Source organism: Aethalodelphis obliquidens, unplaced genomic scaffold (assembly GCF_003676395.1).
Source record: "Aethalodelphis obliquidens isolate GAN/ISIS:26980383/991018 unplaced genomic scaffold, ASM367639v1 scaffold74, whole genome shotgun sequence".
Taxonomy (NCBI): domain Eukaryota; kingdom Metazoa; phylum Chordata; class Mammalia; order Artiodactyla; family Delphinidae; genus Aethalodelphis; species Aethalodelphis obliquidens.
The window spans coordinates 1,724,018-1,747,383 of NW_020838018.1; the positions used below are offsets into that span (position 1 = coordinate 1,724,018).

The 23,366-nt window shown below is 54.7% G+C and overlaps 1 protein-coding gene across 12 annotated transcripts in view; it reads right to left on the reverse strand.

Moving 5' to 3' along the window:
* Positions 1–11,525: 11,525 nt before the first annotated feature.
* SEMA4D (semaphorin 4D) overlaps positions 11,526–23,366 on the reverse strand; it is a 105,178-nt gene continuing 93,337 nt past the window's right edge. For all 12 annotated transcript variants that reach the window (XM_027091998.1, XM_027091988.1, XM_027091995.1 and 9 more), the window contains 7 exons: positions 22,502–22,677; positions 22,263–22,419; positions 21,043–21,265; positions 20,141–20,256; positions 14,838–15,010; positions 14,706–14,749; positions 11,526–13,853 (listed from right to left, as the gene is read on the reverse strand). In XM_027091998.1, the coding sequence (XP_026947799.1) occupies positions 12,925–13,853; positions 14,706–14,749; positions 14,838–15,010; positions 20,141–20,256; positions 21,043–21,265; positions 22,263–22,419; positions 22,502–22,677 (1,818 nt within the window). In that variant the 3' untranslated portion in view covers positions 11,526–12,924. The remainder of the gene's footprint in view (positions 13,854–14,705; positions 14,750–14,837; positions 15,011–20,140; positions 20,257–21,042; positions 21,266–22,262; positions 22,420–22,501; positions 22,678–23,366) is intronic.

Here is a 23,366-nt window from a genome sequence, read left to right on the forward strand (position 1 = left end):
ACTCCTTCCTCCAGCTGTGCATCATGCGGTCGTGTTCCCCGACCACGGCCCTCCAGGTGGCGAGCTCTCTGGTCCACCTCTCCTGCTGGGTCGCCTCTGCAAGACAGAGGCGGGGCTCCAGGTCTCAGCTTGCTGGCCTTCACGGTCCCCCGGGGGCCCTCCACGCACCGAGGCTGTGCTGTGAGCTAGGTGATGCCCCTCTGTAGGGCCGAGCCAGGCCGAGGCAGCCAAGTGGGCAGGGGTGAGGCGTTTACCCCTCGGGCCTCGCCTTCCTGGCTGCAGGGGCTTCCATAGTCAGTGCCCCCTGCCTGCCCTTCCCCGGGCCACCAACTCCCACAGCAGCTGCTCCCCAAGGTCACAGTGGCCCCAGCCGCACATCTCACTGGCCCTTTCTGTGTAGCCAGGAGAGGGGCTAACTCCCCACACCTCACGAGCAATGCAGATACTCTGGGGCTCGTGGTGGTGGGGGGCAGGGGCTGCTGCTGCCTCCCTCGAGTGAGGCGGGAGCTGAGGTTCAGAAACCTGCTCGGTAATGAGGTCTGGCGTCCCCTTACGTCACGTGCTACTCGCCCCGCACTGCCCTCCTTTTGTGTTTGATCCTGAATTTTGAAAATGAGTTACTTGTAGGGGTTGTCAGGGTGGCATGAGTCTGAGAGCCATAGCTTTTCTTTGTAAACATAAAAATGCACCCCGTCATTGCTTTCAACTATAGCTCACGTGACTAATTTCAGAAATGGGTTCCAGGGACTTCCCTGGTGGTCCAGTGGGAAGACTCCGGGCTCCCATTGCAGGGGGCCCGGGTTCGATCCCTAGTCGGGGAACTAGATCCTGCATGCATGCCGCAACTAAAGATGCTGCGTGCTGCAACTAAGACCCGCCGCAGCCAAAATAAATTCTTTTAAAAAAGCAAGAAAGAAATGGGTTCCAACGACCTGAGTCCTTCAGACAGTAAGTCGAACTAATACCCTGAGCAGAGCCGAGCAGGCCCAATGCTGACGGTAGCCACACAACCAGCCCTCGGCTGGAGCTGCCCCATCCCAGGACGACAGTGGGAGGCACCCAGAGTTCTGGAGGAGGGCCCTTAGTGGCCCTTCACTACAGGGGCCCTGCAGGGGCTCCTGACTCAACACGTGCGAATCCAAATCCCAAAAGAAACATTTCATCTTCTAACACATCCTCACCCACCACCACCCGTACCTTCAGTAAACATGGTGGGGTCTGTGGGGAGATAGAAAATACTGAGCTGTCTTAACTGTGCTCATGCCCTCTCCTGGATTTTGGGTCTACTGTCCACAGAGTGACCCAGGTGTAAATTTTCTTGCCATCAGAGTCAAGCCCTGCTCCTTACTGGCTAGTGAGCTGTGTGACCTTGGATGAGTCACTTAACCTTCATCATCTGTGAGCTGCACCTTCCTTATAAGGCAGCTGAGTTAGATGAGGTCAAGCAGTAATGGCCCCAACTGCCTAGTTGCTTCTCTGGCTACTCCTACTTAGCTACTTGCTGATAGTACCGTTCACTTGACTTCTGGATAAGAGGTCACAATTTGTAAGGCACACTTATGACGAGATCATTCATTTTACCTTGACAGCAACAGGCAAGGGCATTCTACAGAAACGACAGGAACGGAGGTTCTAGGTGGGAGCGAATATTTGTAACTTCCTTTTCTCTGTAACCCCCACTTAAAGGACAAAGGACCTTTTAAAATATGTACATTTACATATAAACTCTTGAAAAAGGACAAAGAATAGGAGAGGAAACAGTGAAAACCTGAAAGTTGAGAAGCAGAGGGACCAGTGGAAACGGCCCCTGGCAGAATCAGCAGACCCAAGCACACAGGGTCCTAGGCCAGCAGCTGGGAGACGCTCAGGAGCTTGGGCAACAGGGAGTTGGCGCGCAGGCTGCTTCAAAGGCTGTGCAGAAGCAGAAGCACGTGGCCCCAAGGACCCTAGCCTCTCTGCACAGCCGGGGAGCTGCCCTGCCTCTGCTCCCCAAGAGACTGTGTTCTTGGAGAGCACAGGACGGGTGACCTGGGCAGCACCCGCACTGAAGGCAGACAGGATGGTGGGCTTTATGTACTGAATGATGAGGCCCCAGCCTCTTGCCAACCTAAGTCCTCACAGATGGCCCAACCTAAGCCCTGGACGGCCTGCTGCTCCAAGTGTGGGCTGTAGCCAGAGGCCCTCCGCACGACAGTGGACGGGTGCGGGGCAGACCAGCCTCCTCACTAGCGCACGTAGGAATCTCCTGGAGAAGTTAACACAAGGTGCTCCCGGGACTTCTGAGTCGCTGTGCATTTCTAACGAATTCCCAAGTAGTAGGAATGCTGCCTGTCCAAAGACTGCACCTTGGGGAGAAAGGGCCTCGTAGGAGGGATCTTTGTGCCCCTCTCAAATGTAACCAACAATCAAGGGTCCCAAGACTTCTGAGGGAAACAGACAAAACCACCAAAAAAGGGCAACTGGGAGGGAAAAGAAAACTGGAAAATCCTCTCAATAACCCTCAGAGAGGGGAGAAGACACCGCATCCACAAGGCAAGAAGAGAATGCACTCATGACAGAACACAATGAAAACCTCCGAGTAATAAAGTGTGAGAGTGGGATGAAAACTAACAGGTGTGCAAGATAAAGTTGAGACGAGCTAACAGAAGCAGAGGTGACAGGAAAGAGAAGATGGACCACCCCAAGTAGCCCAACATCTTGGAAAACAGTTCCAGAAAGAACAGGAAATGAAGTGGAGAAAAGTGAATAAGTGTTGAACGCTTCCGAGAGTTGAAGGCGGGGGCTTCCACGTGTGACGGGGCCCAGCCAGGCACACACTTGCACAGCGCTCAGAAAGCCAGTGGTCACACAGGGTCAGTGGCAGGCTCTCAGGAGCCAGAAGACGGGGCCAGCCTCACACACTAGGGAATGATTTTCAGGCCAGAACTGTCCAGCCTGCTGGACTCTCTAAGTGTGAAGATGGAGAAAAGACATAGGCTCTCAAAACACTGACTCCCCCCATACACCCTGGGTGTGCCAGAAGAGACACTTCACAGAAGAATGAAATCAAAGAAAGGAAGGCACGCCGGGAAACACATCACGAGATCCAACAGAGAGGAATGGAATCTAGCCTCAGCGGGAGAGCCAGTCCCAGGGAGGCACTTGGCTCCTGGTGCAGAGGTTCTGGGGATGCTGACAACAGGACACCAGTATGTCTGTACTGACTGGGGACTGAACTGCAGGGTCTGATGTGGAATTAATGACAAGTATGAACCAAGCAAGTAGGAATCGGCACAGTGGTTACCTACGTGGGAAACAAAAGTACCGGAGGGGAAATCATAATAGACTACGGGGTCGGCCAACCTAATAATGTTAACACAGGGAATTCCCTGGCGGTCCAGTGGTTAGGACTCCGCACTCTCACTGCCCAGGGCCTGGGTTCAATCCCTGGTCGGGGAACTAAGATTCCACAAGCCATGCAGCCAAAAAAAAAAGATTGAGTCTTCTATCGGGAGGACGGGGGATTGGCAGCCAGCATGCATTCATGTGTGCACACGGGTACAGGTGTGTGCGTGTGCACACACACATGCATGCACCAATGAGGCAGACAGTGAAAAGCTAACTCATCCATGTCCGTGAAACCCTACAGGTAATCCCCAGACTGAAATGTACCCATGCAAGTCTGCTGCTCGAGGGACAAGGGTAAATAGTGAAGAGTCGAGGCTAGGAGAGCACACTTACCGAGTCTGGTCACGGTGACCCGCACCTTGGAGGTCTTGTTCCCCGCCGTGGCGAGCGCGGAGCAGCGGTACTCGGCGCTTTCCCGGAGCGCATCTCGCAGCCAGCTGAGCACATGGGCCCTGCCATCAGGCAGCGCGTGGGTTTGCGCAGGAACACACACCTCCAGCTCTCGCCCGTTCTTCTCCCAGAGAAAGTGAACGTCTGCAGGACCTGGGGGCACACAGACTACCTTCACCACCAGGACCCCCACTAGGGGTCATGGGAACCATGGGAACTATCCTGGCACGGGAGATGGGGGCTTCCCAGATTAGGGGCCTCGTCCCAGCTGGACTCAAAGTGACAGTGCAGTTTTCCCGTAAGTCCCTGTCCTTCCCCTGGAGGAGGCCTGGAGGTGGTTCCCCACTGTGGTCCCCAGTGACCCTTGGGAGCAAAGGGGTACAGACCCCTTAGTGTCTTGTGCCCCATGGCTCCCTGCTCCCTGACCTTGCTCAGGTGCCTTTTTCAAAGCACACCTGCGTGGCCATATCCCCATGACACACTCTAGGCCATTGGGGGCACCCCCTTTCCCTTTCTCGCCGGGCTGTGCACCCCCGTTGGAGTGCCTGGTGGCCGAGCTCTGGGGCGGATGTCTGTTTGGCACAGAGGGTCTGGGCCTGGGAACTTCATCTGCCCACCTGGCCCCGCTGCCACCACCTTCTTCCTGAAGCTCTGCGTCTGCTGGGCCACTCCCTCTTACCCCAGTGGGGCCTGGCCAGGCGTGTCCGGGTGCTGAGAAGGGCTGAGGGCCTGTCTTACAAAATAAGGGCTTGGAGGAGAGTGGACCGGAGGAGGGGAAGGGCCCAGACAGAAGCCCCCTTCCCAAAGCATGGCAGGGTCCTGTACACGAGCCACCCGCAGATCCCGTACTCATTCCACAGTGGCTGGGGTGGTGGGCTGTGGAGACCACTCTGTGGAAACCCTGGGGCAAGACTGGGCTCTGGTCCCAACACTGCAAACAGCCTCAGCAAATGACCTCCTTGATGGGGCCACCTTCTCCTCCCACGAAGTGCAGCTGGATGAGCCTGGGGCTTCAGGCTTCACCCTGGGGCCCAAGGGCTGTGCTGAGACGGGCCCAACTCCTGTCCCTGCTTCAGAACCAACAAGCCAGGCCGCCTTCACTGTGATCTGCTCACACACTGGCTTCCACTCAAAAGTGGCTGAAGACAGGACAAGGTCAGATTAAAACACCCAGCTGGCACAACTAGGCTCCTTCCTGGGGTATGTGCAGACCCCCAGCTGAGCTGAGCTGGGACAGAGCAAAGGCCAGGCCAGGCCCTAGACCGAAGCAGCCGCCGCCTGCCCTGAGCACCCAGCTGGCTCAGAGCCGGCCAGGAGTGGGGTGCAGGCCCTACTCCCTGTGGGCTCTGGGGGACGCACAGGCCCTCTGTTCCCGCTGTTCCCAGTAACGGGGCGGGGGGGGGTGGATGGTGCGGTGCTGGGCCAGGCCCTGCTGCTACCCTAACTGCCTCTGCCAGGCAGGCACCCCAACAATGTGGACGAAGGGGCCCTCTGGCCTCCTTGCCCAGGGACCCAGCTCCCTGACAAGTGCCTGCTGTTCTGCGTGGACAGCACCGCCCTGGATGGGCATGCCGTGAGGCTGACCCTGACCCAGACCTGATCACAATCCTGCCTGAGAATCAGCTTTTAAAAGCTAGATTCCATCTCAGATGCCCGTCAACCTGGGAAATCACATAAAACGTGATTTCATGCAGGATGGTCAGCAGTACAAGGAATACATCTGCCTGTGGCTGGAGTTCACTGAGCAGGAAAAACAGACGATAGAGCCAAAGGATTAAAAACCAGCACGAGAACAACTGGCATCGGGGTGTGCTTGCATGCGGGAGCCTGTGGGAACGGCCAGGTGGGAACGGTGGTGGGCAGACATTTCTCTGTTACGTGCTGGGCTTTTTAGAAGGGGAAGAGACTTCTAGTTTAGATATGATTACTTTTGATGGGTTCGTCGCCAGTAAGGTCCCCGTGTGACCAACTTGGGACCTATTCACCTTTGTGCAGTCCCTGCATCAGTGACCCACCACATTCAGGATCCTCAAAGAACCTTCCTCCCAAGGGAAGGTGAGACCCTTGAACCGGACAATCCTAGGAATGAATCCGAGACAATGATCAGAACCCACTGAAGCCGTTTCTATTGGAAATTAGGAAATGTCCCACAGGGGGGTCCCCTGAATGCTGTGGCAACCACCCGTGTTGTCACTGATCAGGAATCACGTTTAAGATTTAATAACACGAAAATGTAATAATAACATTATATTAAATCAAGACAATATGTAAGTACATTGTGTATGTATGTACATGTGTGTGGACACATGCACGCGAGAAAAGGCCTAAAAGCGGCCATTGTGCCAGTGGGGCTGCAGCTGGTTACATTTGGGGGTGGCTAGGTTTTTGCTCTTCATACTTTCCTGAAGTTTCCAAATTCACCACAACAAACAAATACTGATTTTATGATAAAAATAAAATGCTATTTGGAAGAAAGACACGTTACACAGGCTCTGGAGGGAATCCTGAAAGCGTTTAGAAGCGTTTTACACAGCAGCCCCCAGCCTTCCTGGGCCAGTGGACGAGCCCTCAGGGGTCTGTTTAGTTGTCTTCTGGGCAGGATTTCTGGTGTTTTGTTCTATCACTATAATTTTGCATAATATAAACTTATATAATGTACAAAACAAAGCATTTTGTACTCTACCCATAGATAACTCTATACATACTCTCCGTATACATTCAGATGTACATACTTGTACATATACGCACACGTACACGTACATAGCCCCACGTCTGTGTGCATCCTCCTGGGTGCCTGTCAGTCGGGCAGAGGTACTTCCTCCCTTTAACTGAATGCACTTGGTGACACCATGTTCCATTTAGTCATTCCCTGGCCAGCAGGCACCTTGGTGGAGTCTAACTTTAAAAGCTGATATGCCCGAGGCATTATTGATTAAGAATGCGAGACTTGTCTCTGAATTTCAGACACTGAAGTCGGTTCTCATCCCCTTGCCCGGCTCAGTGGTGCCATGCACCGAGCCCCCCAGGATGGGGGCCACGAACATGGGTCACAGGAGCCTCTGGAAGGTTCTCATGACTGACACTGGGACAAAGAACCCAGGTGGCCTGAGCTGGGGATGATTCGTCACCCCAAACCACATGGGCCAGGACCTCTCAGGAGCCAAATTCTCCTTCCACCCACAGTGGCCAGGGCACAAACAAGGACAGAAACCACCTGTATCTCCATGGTGAGGACAGCGTCAAGCACCGTTAAACGTTCTCTAAATGTGTATTTAATGGTAGTAAAACATTACATATGTTAAAGTACTTACGTTCCATTTATTCTTTTTTAAAACTATCCAACTCATTCTGAATGCAGAGGAGATTAAAGAGAGAGGGAAAGCGACAGTTAAAACCGGTCAGCAGGGCCACCACATGACGTCAGTGGGGACCTGGGGCAGCAGGCCAAACCCACCTGTCCCACAGGGACCTGCTCCTCGGAAATTCGGGGCCACCAGGAGTCGGGTCCCAGCCCACCTCAGGATTGCGGGACTGTTGGCTCCATCCTGCCCGCACCTCAACCCACACCATCTACGGAAACCCACTGGTGTAGAGTTGACTCTACTGTGTGACAAAACCAGCATCCCTCCGAGCAATGGCCTCTCTCCAAGGGAAGCCGGCCCATCCTAGAGGTGGAGGGCCTGAGAGTCCCCAGCTGGAGGGGGTTGTGATGGGATCCACCCTAAGTCCTCAGGCCACGTCCTGACAGCTGCCCCACTGCCTTCCGTGCAGCTCCAGGCAGCCAAGCCTTCCTCCAGGCATCCTCCGTGTGGTCAACTCTGACCCCCAGGCCCGTTGCCCTGGGGCCAACCCACCGCCCATACTCACGCCCTGGGTCCTTCCAGCTACTGGGCGGCCGGGTGCACCCCTGTGGGGGGCGGGGGGGCTCTTCTCCGAGCACCCAGAGGCTGCACACACCAAGGACACTCATTCCAGATTCCCCGGCGTGGCCCAGAGTTCACATCTGTACAGAAACCAAGAGAACCTGCCCGGGAGAGGAAAGGGGCGCTCCCAGGTCTCCACCACCCCAAGGTCATCAGCTTTCCTCCTCAAAGTGTCTCAAGCCCGTCACACAGGTGCTGGGGCCCTGTGGTCAGCTGAAGAGTGACCCCCAAAATATCCAGATCCTAAACCCTGGGACCATATGTGGCAAAAGGCGCTTTACAGACAATATCGTGGGCCATGTCGGAAGGAGTGGGAGATGCCTGCACGGCTGCCAACTTCACGGGTTCGCTGCAGGAGCTCCGAGGCCCAGGCCGCTTCTGCCCCTCTGACCCTGGTGGCTTAAAGGGCTCTGATTTCTAACATTGTAGTTAAAACATGAAAGGCCATCTGAAACCTGAATATGCAAATGTCACCCAAAGTAGAGAGGATCCATTCTTAGCTTTAAAAACAAAACAGGTCTAACTCTGACATAGAAAAATAGTTGTATCAGGAATGAGGGCAGGGCCGTTAGGGTAAAGAGAAGTTCTACGTTTGTTAAAAAATTATATAGGTCTATTTCTGTCTGTATATATGCGCACGGTGCATGTGCAGACACATGCTTTGCACAGACGTGCATATGGACGCATTATCAATCGCTGTTACACGTACAGGCCTGCCTCGTTTTACTGTGCCTTGCTTTACTGCACTTTGCAGACACTATGTGTTTTACAAATTGAAGGTGTGTGGCAACCCTGCATCGGGCAAGTCTATCGGCGCCATTTCTCCAACAGCATTTGCTCAGTGTCTCTGTGTCACATTTTGGTAATTCTCACAACATTTTAAACTTTTTCATTATTATTATAATTTTATGGTGACTGTGGTTGGTGAACTTTGATGTTACTATTTCAGCTTGCTGAAGGCTTGCTTGATGATTAGCATTTTTTAGCAATAAAGTCCTTCTAAATTAGGTTACATAATGTCATTGCATACTTAACAGACTACAGTATAGTGTAAACGTAACTTCTAGATGCATTGGGAAATCAAAAAAATTGTGCAACTTGCTTTATTGCAATAGTCACTTTATTGTGGGGTCTGAAACTGAACTCACAACATCTCTGAGATGTGCCTGTACGTTTTATCTGTATTTTCAGCCAAAATAAAGGTAAATGTGCTCATGTGCACGTAGTGGGAGATTTCTTCGCTTATCTGTACTATTCTAATTTTCCCACAAGGAGCATGGATTACTTCAGAAAAGTGAAACATGACTACATGCCTTCGTAATTTCTCCAGCTTAGAACCCCTTTTCTGTATTTGTCAATATTTTCCTAACTCCCCACTGTGCACATACATCGCTTTCAAATGGAAGACAGCCAGCAGTTAGGAGACCCGCCCCCAGAACCTGGAATTTGTCCTCCTTATACTCAAGACTCAGGGCCTGTGAATGGAAGCATGGCCACAAGGCACATCATGCAGGGTGCTTTGGACCAAAAAGAAACACAAACACACACATACACACACACGGATGTGTGCATACATGTCCACACAAGAACATACACACATGCACACACGTGTGCACAGATATGTCAGCAAAGCACACACACATACCCATGTACACACACACACATGCACACATACACACATCAACATACAGACACACAGGTGCACACACACACTCCACCAGCATGATCTGGAGATGCAGAGAAGACGGTAAGCTGAGAAGCCCCTCCGAGTCACCCAGCCGCGAGGCCATGCCCACCGTGAGAAGCCGACCTGGCCTTAGCTGGGCCAGAGCTTGAGCCACTGTGAGATGGTTCCCTAAGCCTAGCTCTGCAGTGACACTCAGCCCGAGGCCACGTGAGAGCAACCTGGACAGGGAGGTGCCTGCAGGCAGAGGCAGGAGCCAACATTTCTGCAGAGCCGCAGCCTAACAAGAAACTTGGTCTTTAGTTCTGGTGCCTTCTGGGACTCGGGGGAGGGGATGGCCAGAGACACTGCCTTTTTAAACTGTGCACTTGAACACCCACATTGCACAGGGAACCGGCTTTCGCTATTGGGCTAGGTTTAGAGGAAGAGGGCAGCGCCTGCCTAGATCTGGACGTGTCACTGGGGACACCCAACCCAGTGACATGTGGCAGGATGAGCCTGGGGACAAGGCCTGCGTGGGGCCTCAGACAGAAGGGACATGCTCTCGTCCACTCTGCCCCTCAACAGCAGGCCGCCCTCGGGAAGAGCAGGTTCCCCAAGTGCAGACATGAAACCGCTCTGTTGAGGGGCGGGTCCCTGCAGGCCCAGCTATGGGGCCTGAGGGCCTGTGTCTGCTAGCAAGGGACCCTGGTGTCCCCAGCACTGAGCCTCTCCGCCTTCCCACCAAGGAGGTTCCCCAGTGTGACTGTGGAGGACCCTGCCACTGTGGGACGGGCGTGGGGGCCTGAAGCAGTTCCCGGGCCCCTGTCCCAAGGGAGTCAAGTGGCTGAGAGCAGCACCCAGGGGACCCGGGGCCACACGGACCTGCCCCCTGCAGGTCTGTCTGCAAAAGTCCCCTTCACTGGCAACTTCCCTGCCCACTGCCTGAGGTCCAGGCAGGAGTCACCAGTGGCCACACATGCGGGGTCACAAGTGGACAGAGCCACTCAAAGGCTTGTGAGCCAACTCCACAGGGGATCAGGCAGCAGCATAACACTCAGCAGCTTCTCACAGCTTGCTTAAATTCTCAAAAAAAGGAAAACAATGAGATTTGCTTGTCCTCCTCACTAACTTCATTCCTCGCCTCTGAGCAAACAGAACAAGCCGCCAGGCCCGGAACGTGCCACGTGCTTTCCCTCCACGGCTACTGATGAGTTAGAAGATGGCAGCCTGGGGAGACCGGGCCACCGGGCGCTGCCCAAAGCCCAGGACACATTCGGAACGTGTGTTTGGCTGACGCCCCATCCCAATGCCATCCAACACAGTGCCAACGCCTCCTGCATCCGAGGGGGCATGCTAGACTCCCAATCTTTTCTGCGTTTAAACATCTTGAAGCAAGTTGTTAAACCAATTCCCATTCTGGAGGCTCTACGGTTAATGTTTTAAATCTCCAAACGCCACATACATCAAACCCAAATTGTTAGCCGACAAAGAAGTAACCCTATATACCAGCAATTGGCAAGCTGCCGTTTGTAAATGAACTTTGGTGCCCGCGCAGCGGCAGCTTTCAAGCTACAAGGCAACAGCTGAGTAGCTGCAACAGAAACCATGGCTGGAGAAGCCGAAGAGTTTGGCCCTTTGAGGAAAACACTGGTCGGGCCCTGCTGTCCACAGGAACAGCCTCGGGGTAACAGTTTAGCGTTGCTGGGGACCACCGGAGAGGTGCAGCCGGGAAGGCCGTGCTCGTGGAGGAGGCCCCCACTGCCCACCCCCCACCTGGACAGGTGCCCCGCTCACCTGTGGCATGGCAGAAGAGGTGGAAGGTCCCCAGGGCATGCACGTGCTGGGCCTGGTCGCTGAGGAAGGGCGGCAGCAAGGTGACCTGCAGGCGGCTGTCAGGCCCCGGGCCCGAGGCCGGCCAGGGGCTTCGGGGAGAGGAAGATGAGTCAGGGACCAGACAGGACAGGGAAGAGGACCCCGGAGGAGGAAAGGGCAGAGGAGATGAGGCTGCGAGACAGAGGACAGAAAAGAGAGAGGGCTCTGAGGCAGAAGTCGTCAGGAACACACCGCATGCCAGAGAAGGGGAACAAAGTGCAAGAAAGACAGGGGCCCAGGCCGCGCGGGGAGGCGGCGGGAGAGCCACAGGGAACCACGCGCCCGCGTCAAGGATATAAGCTTCTGTTTATTCGGTTACTTTCCGAACGTATACAATTCAAAGTAGAAAAATAAAAACGAAGTAAATCTTATAAAACACAAATGTTTACACCAAAACGGTCAAATCCTATCATGCTGGAAGATGACACTGTCCACACAGGCCACACACACACTCAGAGTTTATTGCTCTTTGCCACGGAAAGAAAGGCTCCTCTATGTGGGTGTCTGGAAAGCAGGAAATGGAGCGTGACGTCGGTGATGGTTAGACTGTGCCGCCCACTTGCACCTTGAAAGAGGGCGACAGGCCTGGCAGGTCCGTGGCGGCGGCATCTGTGGGAGGGGTGCTGTGCTCACCAGCCTGGCTGTCCCCGGCCGCCCTGCTCTCTTCCAGTTATGGACAGCCCGGTTAGGCCAAGTGGAGAGTCTGGGCAGGCAGAGGGCATGAGACGGAAGCAAAAAGAAAAAGGAGATGTTCAGATGACCAAGATGTCCCGGTGAACGTTCTGTCTGGGCAGGAGGTTTTTGACCAGTGGCCGTGGGCACTGGATTGTAACTCACTCGTCCCCTCAATTCTGCCGGCCCAGCTCCACCCAGAGCATGCTGGGGGCCACATCCCTCCCTCCAAACCCTGCCCGGTGTTGTGAGACAGTCCTCCACAGCCTTCTCCTCAAAAGAGTTAAAACAAGAGTTAAAAAAAAGGTACAGAAAAAAAGTCTCTCTGAAAATGATGCTTCCCTTAAGGAACATTTAAAAAAAAAAAAAAAGGACATGTTCTCAAGACATGGTTTTGTCTACATTTCTAAAAGCAGAAAAGAATGCATTTAGCAAAAGTAAGATTATCCCTGAGAATCTTAAGCAACATAAGCCATACCTTTACCCTAATATACAACAAAATTCAGAAGATGTACATCTTCCAAATATTAATACATCTGCTTTAGTAATTTAAAAAATGAACGACCCAACACGCCAACAGAATTAAAGCAAAAATCCTAAAAAGTAATTATGTGGAAGAAATGGTTCGTGCCAACCTGGACAACAAGCGATAAGTTACCAATCTGATAAACTAAAACGTCATTTCCAATCTGGAATTAAATTCTCTTTCAGTGGCTGCTACAAGGAGGGGATGCTCATGGCCCAACTCTTCCCGGGCCAGTGGCGGCCCAGCCGTCTTCCCGCCGCAGAGTGGCCTCGGGCAAGCTTGCAGGCATGACTCCAAGGGCCCCACCGACCAGCAGGCCGGCCGCGACGCTCGCCGTTTTCCGAAAGGACAAAGAGAAACCAAGTCACAAGCGCGACCCAAGAGAAAAGACACAGAAGACTGAGGTTTGCTGACGATGGCTACCTACGCAGCACTGGACGGGGGACTGAACTGGTAACACAAAGACCTCCCGGGGAGCAGCGGGTGCCTCAGTCCCCGTCCGCGTCCGAGTCGGCAAACTTCAGCTCGCACTTGACGTCGAATGGCCGGTCCCTGACTGGGAGCTCGTCGATCTTCTGCGAGTCCTCCCGGTCAGTGGGCAGCCTGCTGGCCATGGTGTCCTGCTCTGTCTCATAGCCAGTGTCCAGGGCCGGCTTGGGCTGCCCCCCGTTCTGCTGGGAGAAGCTGCCCTGCTCCACCAGCGTCTCCTTCACACTCTGCTCGCAATCCGAGAAGTCCGACGTGGGCTGCTTCTTCCCGAGGAGCATGGCTGAGCGGAACTTTAAACACTGTCCGGGCAAGTAGCCCTTATAGCAGTTGTAGGTGAAGAGGCAGAGGAAGAGGACGAAGAAGAAGAGGAAGAGAAACATGAGGAGACGGTTGTCACTGGACTTGAGATACATTGTCTTCTCCGAGTGGACCTGGGGGACCGTGTTGATGACAATCTTTGGTTCACAGGACATGCTGGTGGGCCCCTCGGGGCTGGAGGGCAGGGCGATGGCACTGGGAGTGGTGACCTGCAAGGCTGGGGTCTGGGGAAAGGAGCCTTGGGTGGGCCCCGCTGACACTTTGGAGGTGATCCTACTACCTTCTGTCCGTGTGACCGGCGAGGTGGAGGCCACCGGAGTTCGAGGGACCACCTTGACCTCCAGAACGTGCTTGGCCACCACCTGCAGGACTGTCTTGTTCTTGACCCTCTCCTCAGACAGGCACTGGTACACCCCACTGTCTCCTTCTGACAGGTTGAAGATGAGCAAGTTCTTCCTGCCCACCAGGCTGTACTTGGGGCTTTCGGCCTTGAGCACGCCATTCTGGAACTTCCACACCACCCGGGCCAGGTTGGACTTTTGGGAGCATTTGAGTTCTGCTGTGCCACCATGCTTGAAAAAATGCTGCAGGTAACTTTCTTTAATTTTATCTGGAACATCAAAATAAACGTGCACAGCATCAACAACCCTGCTCGATACTTCTTTCAAAACTAGGTTAACACGCACAAGAGGACACAAGAGTTTCACCCTGTGGAGCAACATGGAATCTTCCAGAACAGCAAGGAGATAAAGACATGCGTGACGGAAAAGCAAAGATTAAGACCCCAATGGCAGCCCTTGGGGACAAAGAAATTGAAGCCAACTCTGAGCAGAAGAAATCCTGTTTCGCACCCTGATTTCCCAGGAGAAAACTCCCCAGGCCGGGGAGGCTGGGCAGCGGTCAGCTGTGCCTTCTGGTGGCGGCGCTGAATCAAACAATGGGCTTCTGCTAGCGGCTGCCGGGTGTGCTAGCCGTTCGGTGGGCCTTGGCGCCCTCCTCCTAAACTTGTCTTAACTGATGCCAGCTAGCGAGCGGGTTAGGGATGGGAGGGCAGGGGCCCAGGGCACGCCTGCCTTCAGCTGGGACATGCCTGACCTCCTGGCAGGGGTGGGATCCCCCTAATCTCTCATGAGTTCCTCCCTCCTGTTCACGAGAGGTGTAGGTTTTGTTTAACGCGCCCCAAGCTAAGCAGAAGAGAGGATGCATCCCAAGAGCAGATGTCACAGTTTGGGATGGAGAGTGCCTTCCAGTACACAAATACACTCTGCGTGGCTTCAACATCCTGTTCTGTGATAAAAGGGACAGAGAAACATCACGGGGTCTGCCACGAGATTACTTGACCTCTGTTCCAAGTAGAGAAAGAAAAACAAAATGTACGAAATGCCACACCAGCAAAGCATCATGAAATGGTTACGTGACCTGGCCGTCCCTGAAGAGAAGGCAGCGAGGACGAGCAACTTACCGGGGCAAGCGGACGCATCCCCACTCATTTCCTGAATCAAACCCCTGCAAGACAACCGGGCACAGGTTACACAGTGCATGCGCTTGACGCCATGGGGCTGGGCGGAGCGCCTGCATGCAGTGGGGCTGGTACCTGCTGGGGCCATCGGTCTGGTACAGGGCGATGCAGGCGGCCGCGGCCGGGCTCCAGGCGCAGTAGGGATCCCGGGCCAGCACGCAGTCCTCGCAGGTGCCATGTTTTCCACAGAAGGCCACGGGGGCCTGCACCACGCCCGAGTTGGAACCGGCATAGACAAACCTTCTGCCCTGTGGGTGTGAAACAGATGAGAACGGTGGGCACTGGGTGGGGGCAGCCCTCAACGCGCCAGGTGCTTCTCTAGCTCATGGGGAGTGATGACAAAGCTTCGTCCCGAGCTTCTGGAGGAGGAAGCGGAACGAGGCCAGGTTAGATCCAAGACAAATCTGCACTGCAGCATCGTGACAGACGGGTGGATTTTGGACGGAATCCACGGGCTAACTCAGAGTGTGCTGGGCCTTGCTCCAAATCCCTCCCCTCCCCCGTCCGAGCACCCACCTTCATCCTACCCACCAGCAGTGCATCTCTGCACCTCCTCTGCCTCCTCTGTGTGCAAGAAGACCCACTAGCCTGACACTCCCGACTGCCCTCCCAGCCTCACTAGACCAGAGGCCAAAGGGCACAGCCTCCAAAGCCCATCTCGTGCAACACGTGAGCACCAGCACACAGACGGCCCGTGTCAGTGTGTGAATCCAGCGGGGCCGCAGTGGACACAGGTGGAGAGTGAACAGAGCTCTAGTAAACAAGTGAGGAGGCATTCATTTCTCACGCATCTACGTTTACGAGAAATGAACGCGGCTGGGGAAATGGACAGCCACTCTCAGAAGCAGAGAGCAAAGCAGGCTCCTCCGTGTTTTGGAATGCTGGGCCTGGGACGTCTCCACCCTCAGGCTGATGCCGCCGGCGCCCGCAGCACTGGTAGGGAGCCGGGCGCACGGGCAGTTGGGGCAGGCTGATTTCCTCACGGGACTCAGCTAGAACGAGGGCTCCCCCAAGGAGTCCACCTGAAGTCCAGCAGCAGACCCAGGGCTGGCAATTCACATACGGCATTTTCTCTCTCCTTTGCTGATAAGCCTCTGTCTCACCCTGACACTCTAGAAAAGCCGTTGGTTAATGTCAAAAGATTCCCAAGTTTCCACAGAGCTTAGTATTTAAAACACAGCCTCTATCCTCTGAGGACATGTTCTGAATTAATTTCAGAGTCCGGCTGGAGTGCAAAGGCCCTGGCATTACATCAGATCTCCTGGCCTGTGATGCCTTGAAGGCCCAGGGGTCACAGACTCACCGTGTGTGAGCACAGCCAAGACAGGGCAGTCCCCTGTGCAACAGAGTCAAACTGTGATGGCAGGTGGCAGAGAGAGTCAAGCCCAGTGCCAGCCTGTCCATGTCGGCAGAGACCCGGGCAGATGAGGCCAGGTGAGCCCATATTCGTAAGAAGGAATCAGGACGACACCCTGTATCACAGTTGGGATCACACGGCTCAGAGGTGAGGAAAAATTTCCTGGGGAGACCGGCCAAGTGGGCAACTTCAGTGGGGTCCTATGGAGGGGCCCTGGAGAGGGCTCGGACACTCATGCACCCTCCTCACACCACAGCCTGCTCAGCCTCCAGCCCTCGCTCCCCAACAGGGCAGGGCCTCCCCAATTCCAACGAATGTGGACGGGAAGGGAACAGAAAAGTGGCTTGAGATCCCACAGCAGCAAGCGCTGCAGGCAAGGCCCATGGGTGGACATGCAAGTCAGTGGGCGAGAGGCAGCCGGGTGTCTGAGTAGCCTCAAGGTCACCCACAAGTAAGTGTCAGCTGCCGTGGGGGCTGAACACGGCCCCCAAATTCTTCAACTCCTCCTTCCAGGAGCTGGGGCTTAGCTCCCCGCCGCCCCCCACCCCCGACCAGGTGGACTGGATCCACTGACCACACGGTGTGGGGACAACGTGGAAGGAGAAACCGAGTAACTCTGAGAAGTCATTGAATCCGTGTCCCCGAGACAGTGGTCATCTCCCCAAATGCTCAACCCCAATTTCAACGCGAGAAAACATCAGATATGCCCAAACCGAGGGGCGTTCCACAAAACGCCGATCAGTTCTCTCCAGATGTGTGAAGGTCGCCAAGATAAGGGCAGACGGGAGCCGTCAGACAGACACCAAGGGAGGCCACGGGGGGCCCTGGAGTCAAAAAGCAGGTCGTGGGAACGCGCGGATCGGGCGTGTGGAGGTGAGTGCAGGCGCTGTGCCAGCGGGCCTCCTCGGTTAGGCAGGCGCGCTGGGGAAGGGCCACAGGACCCCTGTACTATTCACCCCAGCTCTTCCGTGAGAGAAAACAAGCCGGCCAGGTACCACCCGGCACCTGTGAGATCGGCTGAGTGCGCACGTGCCCAGGTGCCCTCCTGCTGGGTGACTGTGCCCTCAGCTGCAGCACCAGGCTCTCTCAGTCACATCTTGGTCTCTGTACACACAGGTGGGTGATTGTGGGTGGACATGGCCAGAGCTGGAGGAGCTCCCACCTTTGCTGTACAGGGGGCATCTGACCATCAAAGAGCGTGCCCGGGAAAACCACACTCAGCCTGCTCCATGGGCCCAGAGCATGCCTGCCATGTACGCACAAGAGACTGGAGAACACGGCTGTTCATGCAGCAGGGGGAGAGGCAACCCAAGTGTCCACCAGTGGGTGAATAAACCAGACGTGGTGGATGCGTGGGATGGAATACTATTCAGCCCTGAAAAGGAAGGACAGACATGGATGAACCTTTAAGACATTATGCTGAGTGAAATAAGCTACTCACAAAAGGACAAATGTTGTAGGATTCCACTTATATCAACACGAGGTTCTTAGAGTAGTCAAACACACACAGACGGGAAGGGGAATGGTGGGTGCCAGGGGCTGGGGAATGGGAGGAAGCGGGGAGTCAGTGTTTAATGGGTTTGGGGTTTCAGTTTTGTAAGATGAAGTGCTGGAGATGGGTGAGGATGAGGGTTGCGCTATGTGAATGTACTTAATGGTGCTAAAGTGTACACTCAAAAATAATTAACATGGTACAATTTATATGATGTACACTTACCACAATAAAAACAAAAAACAAATGCACTTGTCAGGGGAGAGCAGGTAGTGACCAGGGACCCCCCTCCCTGGTAGCACTTCCTGTGCTCCCCCAGCCCTGTGGCAGCTGCTCGTCAGTTTTCTGCATTGAGAGCCAGGCATGATCGACCCAGAAGAGGCTGCTGGTGGGGAATGGGGAGGGGGGAGCAGGTGTCTTTTTACCCTAAACAGCCGCTTCCTGCTGCCACGGCAGCACGGACAGCATTCTGAAGCCACCCTGAGCCCACTAGCCCAGGAGAAGGTGTGGGACCCCATGGGCACCTGAACCACATCCCAGCACAGTGGAGGCTCCTGTGGGAACAGGCAACTCACTCCCTGCATGGCTAGCCCCCGGCCATATGACCAATCCTGACCTCAGGCAGGTGAGCACAGGACTCACCTGTCAGACTTCCCACAGGTGGTACTGCCCCCTCCCTCCCTTCTCCCTCCCCCATCCCTCCCATGGGATCAGTACCCACATGCCCTGGAAGACTTGGGTTCAGGATGGCAGGGCCAGCTGGGTCTGTGAGTGATGTCGTGGAGCAGAACCGAGCCCTGTCTGCACTGGGGGCCTGGCCTTGGTTCTGATGAGTACTAGACCATCTGGAGGCTCTAAGCGTGCTTGCTCCAGCCGGGCTGAAGCACCTGAGCAACGTGGCAGCGGCCAGAAGGGCTCCTGGGTTTCCCTGTTTCACCAACGATGCAGGTGGGCCTGGGGGAAAGGGGGCCAAAAGCACCCACCCGAGAGGTACAGATGTCTGGTAGCCTAACCCCATTAGGCTACTTCGTCTTCCTTCCCTTTTAGAACTGGAGCAAGAAAACACACACTGCGGCGGCCAAGAGGGGAAGTGACCCTGCTACAGGAGTCTGAAAACCAGATCCAACTCCTCAAGCTCATGATGCCGGGGAGAGGACGAAAGACTGTGTGTGGAGTTTGCAAATACGCATCTGACCAAGAGGTCGCCTTCTTTTCTTTCTCGCCTGGCTATCGGGACCCCCTTCCTACTGCCCACAGCCCAGGGAGGAGTGAGCCTGGGCCCCACGATCCGGGTGGAGGCCCCTACCTGGAGCCAGGGCAGGGAGGATGCTCTGAGGGGCTGGAGGAACAACCTCTTTCCAACGTGAAGAGAGGATGGCCCAGGAGTGTCACGGGTCAAAAGGGAAAATCTCAGCAACAGGGCGACGCCATGCGAAGCAAGGACAGCCTGGCTTGGTGCTTCCAAGCGAGGCTTTGCAAACAGGGTGCAGGTGGGAGAGGCCAAGCGATGGGTGGGCCTGCAGTGGAGGGGAATTCGATGTATGGCCAGGCTACCAATTTCTGATGCTGACCAGAGCCTGTCAGCCCAAGGGTCACAGCATGGGGAGTCACAGGGCAGGGCTGGGACAGTCCCAGGGTCTGCCGTCCCTCACCGTATAGATGAGGAAACCGAGGCAGGACTGGTCCACCCAGGCTCACAGTCACGCACCTGGAGCCAGGACATGGACGAGGTCACCTGGTGCCCGGCCTGAGCTCTGCTCTTCACTCCCCACCCCGGCTGTAAACCGGGTGGCACACTTCCCAAAGGCCACTTTGGATGTACAGCAGGGGACAGCCTGTGGACCACAGGGCAAATCCAGCCTGCTGGCTGTTTCTATACAGCCCATCAACTAATAGCGGGTCTCACATTTTCAAACGGTTGAAGAAAAATCAAAATAATAATATTTTGTGACATATGAAAATTCCACGAACTGCAAAGCTCAGTGCCTGTAAATGAGGATTTGGTAGAAGATAACAGGGCTCACTTGCTTCCGGACTGCCCACGGCTGCTCTCAAACTGCAACAGCACGGGCATCAGAGCCTACAACATTCACTCTTGGCCCTTTACGGACAAAGCAGGCCGGCCCTGGTGAACGAGACAGCGCCTCATGAAACGGGGCTTTACAGACACGGCGCGTCGTTACTCAGAGGACGCTTTTCTGTGCAGATGAGGAAGGTGCACGGAGGGCACCCCCGCCAACTGGGTCTTACCTCACCAAGTTCCGGCACAAGAAGTGTTTTCACAGGCCAGTGAGCCCCCCGATAGCATCGTACATTGGTCCCAACAACTCAGTGAGGTTCTGCAACTTTTAGGACACAGTTTGCCTTCCCTCCACCCCATACCCCACAGCTCATGGAAGGACTTTCTATAAGAGCCTGAAGGTCGGCTCCTCTAGGCCAGATGGACGACGGGGCCTGCCTGGCGCAGCCTGACCCAGCCTGTGGGCACCGAGATGTGGGGCCATCCAGCCGGCCACCCAGTCACTTTACCTTCTTGGAGGACAGCAGCAGGGTCTGGACGGGCTCGAAGTCCTGGAAGAGCTGTGTCTCCTCAATGATGTGGACATTGTTCTCAAGGCTGATGGCTTTGTGCAGGGCACCCCGGTCTGCAAGGTCAAAGCTGCAGGTTACTCCCCAGGAGGAGAGGACGGTGCTGGCACTGTCAGCCACGCAGCCAATGGTCACCCTTCTGCCTCCCACTCCTTCCCCCAGTAGGAGGCTTAGAAACAGATGTTTTTGCATTAGACACGGAAAAGGAAAAGCCATCAGCAAAATAAACAACTGGACTGACATGGGTTATCCCATTTTTATCTGAAAAATAAACAGCCCTTTGCTGACTTCAATACCTCTCATCAGAGTAGTTGACACTGTGTCCTCCAAACAAACGTGACATGGTTCTTGGGCTGCACTGGCCTCTGAGGGTGCCATCCTTGTGCCAGGAGCCCCAGGCAGGGGAGGCTGGTGGCTGGGCAGCACCCAGAGCTGACCACAGAGCCCGCCAGCTGCTGCTGTGCCTGGCTACCAAGACCATTCCAGAAGACTTGTGTCGGAGTCTACGGACCACCAGGAAAGGTGTGTCTCCCACGGCAGGTCAGGACAGGTGTCAGGCAGGGAAGCAGGACGTGCCCACGTGCCGGCTCTCAGCAGCCTCCCTTTGCACCGCCCAGACCTACCACACCTGAATTTCTAGATCTGGGCCAGGACTCGCATTTTTAACCAGCGCCCCAGGTGTTCTGATGGTCACAGAGATCTGAAGCCATCCAGGTGTGGTGACTTCTCAGAAACGCTTCCACGCCCTAACAAACCACTCAGGCACCTGGGGGAGATGCTGGTTCCGGGCGGCAGAAATTAGCTGGATTCACCCACGTTCTTACCCAGGGCCCAGGACCCACCTGTGCTAACAAACATGACGTCATGGACCGTCCCATCCAGGGCCCAGGTCCTGTCCACCACAATCTGCGTGTAGTTCACGTCACTCTTGATCAGCCGGGGCCTGTTGTCTATCGGGGTCACGGAGTCATCCATCAGAGGGTGGTCTTTGACAAACTGCAGAGTCTTGTCTGGTAGGTTGAGGGAGCTGGAGAAGTTGGCCGCACGCGCCTCCCGGTTGATGCACTGAAGGGAGCAGACCACCCGTTACTGCGGGGTGCACGGGCACATGGCGCACGCTCCGCACAAGAGGGGAGGCTTCCCCAAGGTGACGAACTTAGGACTACACAGTGGATTTCTTGAAAAAATGGAAACACTGAGGTGATCTTTCCCCAGGAATCTGAAGACACAGTTATAAAGCAGGGAGGAAATGCAACTGTCTTTTTGTCCACAAGACACAATTGGGTCTCATGATACATAGTCAATGAAGTAACTTTCATCCATTCATAGATGAAAAAAGCATATCACACTTCTGAAATTGAAAAATCCACACTTATCATTCCACCTCTCTCCCAGAAGAGAAGCCTCGAAAAATGGCTAAAAATAGTCCAATTCTAGATATAAATAGCATAAAGGTCAAGAGCACAAAGGATTCTTTTTCCCATCCTAGTTCTTGATGTGCGTAAACCAACATTCACGACCACAGGTGAACACCTTTTGCTTAAAGATACGCATGAAAGGAACTGACCTGTGTTAGCAGAGACGTACCCCAGAGAGGGGGACCATCCTGGGGGAGTGAGCTCCAAGCACCAGGCCACTCTCCCAGGTCACAACCCCACCATGGGCCATGTACACGGCCCAGCTCACCAGTCACGTAATAAACGGATGCAGCCCCATCGGCCTAGACACCCACACTGATTTCTACATAACATTCACTACTTTTAGGAGAAAAAAAATGTGACTCATATTAACAAATGGAGAGTATCGCTCATCCCTTTGCTAAGAAATCGTGTGTTTCTCTGCAAGAAACAGAAAATGAAAAAGCTCTAATTTTATTACGCAATGTTAATCCCACAGAACAGCTGGTGCCAGCCAGAAGAGCTTTCTTGTTCGGGCAGTTCGTAGCCACAGCTGTTACACAACACACCGATGAGAAGAAGCCAGGAAAAGGAGAGTGTGCCCACGGCCCCTCCCAGTCCCGGGTGGACGCCCGTTCCCCGTGGAGAGAGCCCAGTCCACTTACCGCCCCGGGCCGCGGTGTGGGCACGGCCCCGTTGTAGCGCACCCACTTGGTGTGCGACTGCTCCACCGTGGCGCTCTGCATGTACTTCCCACGGGAGAAGACTGCCTCGGCTGTGGACAGGTTGTAGGCGCACACGGCCGAGAGCCCCACGTTGTTCCTGGGGAGGAGGGGGCGACGTGACTGCCCTGAATCGGGAAGTGCAGTGAAAACACCCCCAACCCACCCACCCAGGCACTCACAGCTGTGGGGTGAAGACCCCATAGAACATGGGCTCCTTCAGGCCGGGAGACCTGAGGACAAAGACGTCTCGCAGCACATTGAAGACGAGGTTGCTGTCCGGCCGGGAGCAGATCAGCCTGGCCTTCAGGAAAGAGGTCCACTTCTTCTGTAAGGTCCTCAGGCCGCCCTGATCCCCCTGTAACCCCAAAGACACGTGTGGTAGGAGGAGGGCAAACTTCCCCTGTGAGCAGGTGATAAGTGATGTACTTGGGCCCAGAGCAGCTCTGCCTGAATGAAAGGAAGCCAAGGCTGAAAAGGAAAGCTGGCTGCAGACTACTAGTGACGCCAGCAACTCCCTTCGTGCCAGCTCGGGTCATCGATTGAAGCACAAAACCACACCAACAAAACCCTCTCGACGACCAGTCTCCCAACTGCAGCTAGAACAACTGTTCGACTCTGCCCACACTCTGTGTCATGCAGCAGACCCCCGCCATCCTTGCACATGTTCACTGCTTTGGCCCTTTGGCTCATGTGCATCTCCAGACTCACGACCCGTCCAAGAGTGACTGGCAGAGCCAGGGGCTGGTGGACGCACAGGCTCCCCAATCTGTCTCAAGCCAATGTGTGTACGCGTGGTCTCCCCCAAAAGGCGCTCCTTGTGGGAGATCAAATCTTCACTTCCTTCCAGCCCCCAAGTTATCTGCTGAGGTGCTCTGGTCCTGCCAGGTCCTCCAAAACACTTTTTAGTGAACTGCCCACCAAGCAGCAATCGTGAAACACCCCTGACATGACTTGGTCTGGAGAGAAATACCAAAACTCTTACAATTGGATGCAGAACATGAAATTGATGTATCCTCACTTATTCTGGACACAGTGAAAATGCAA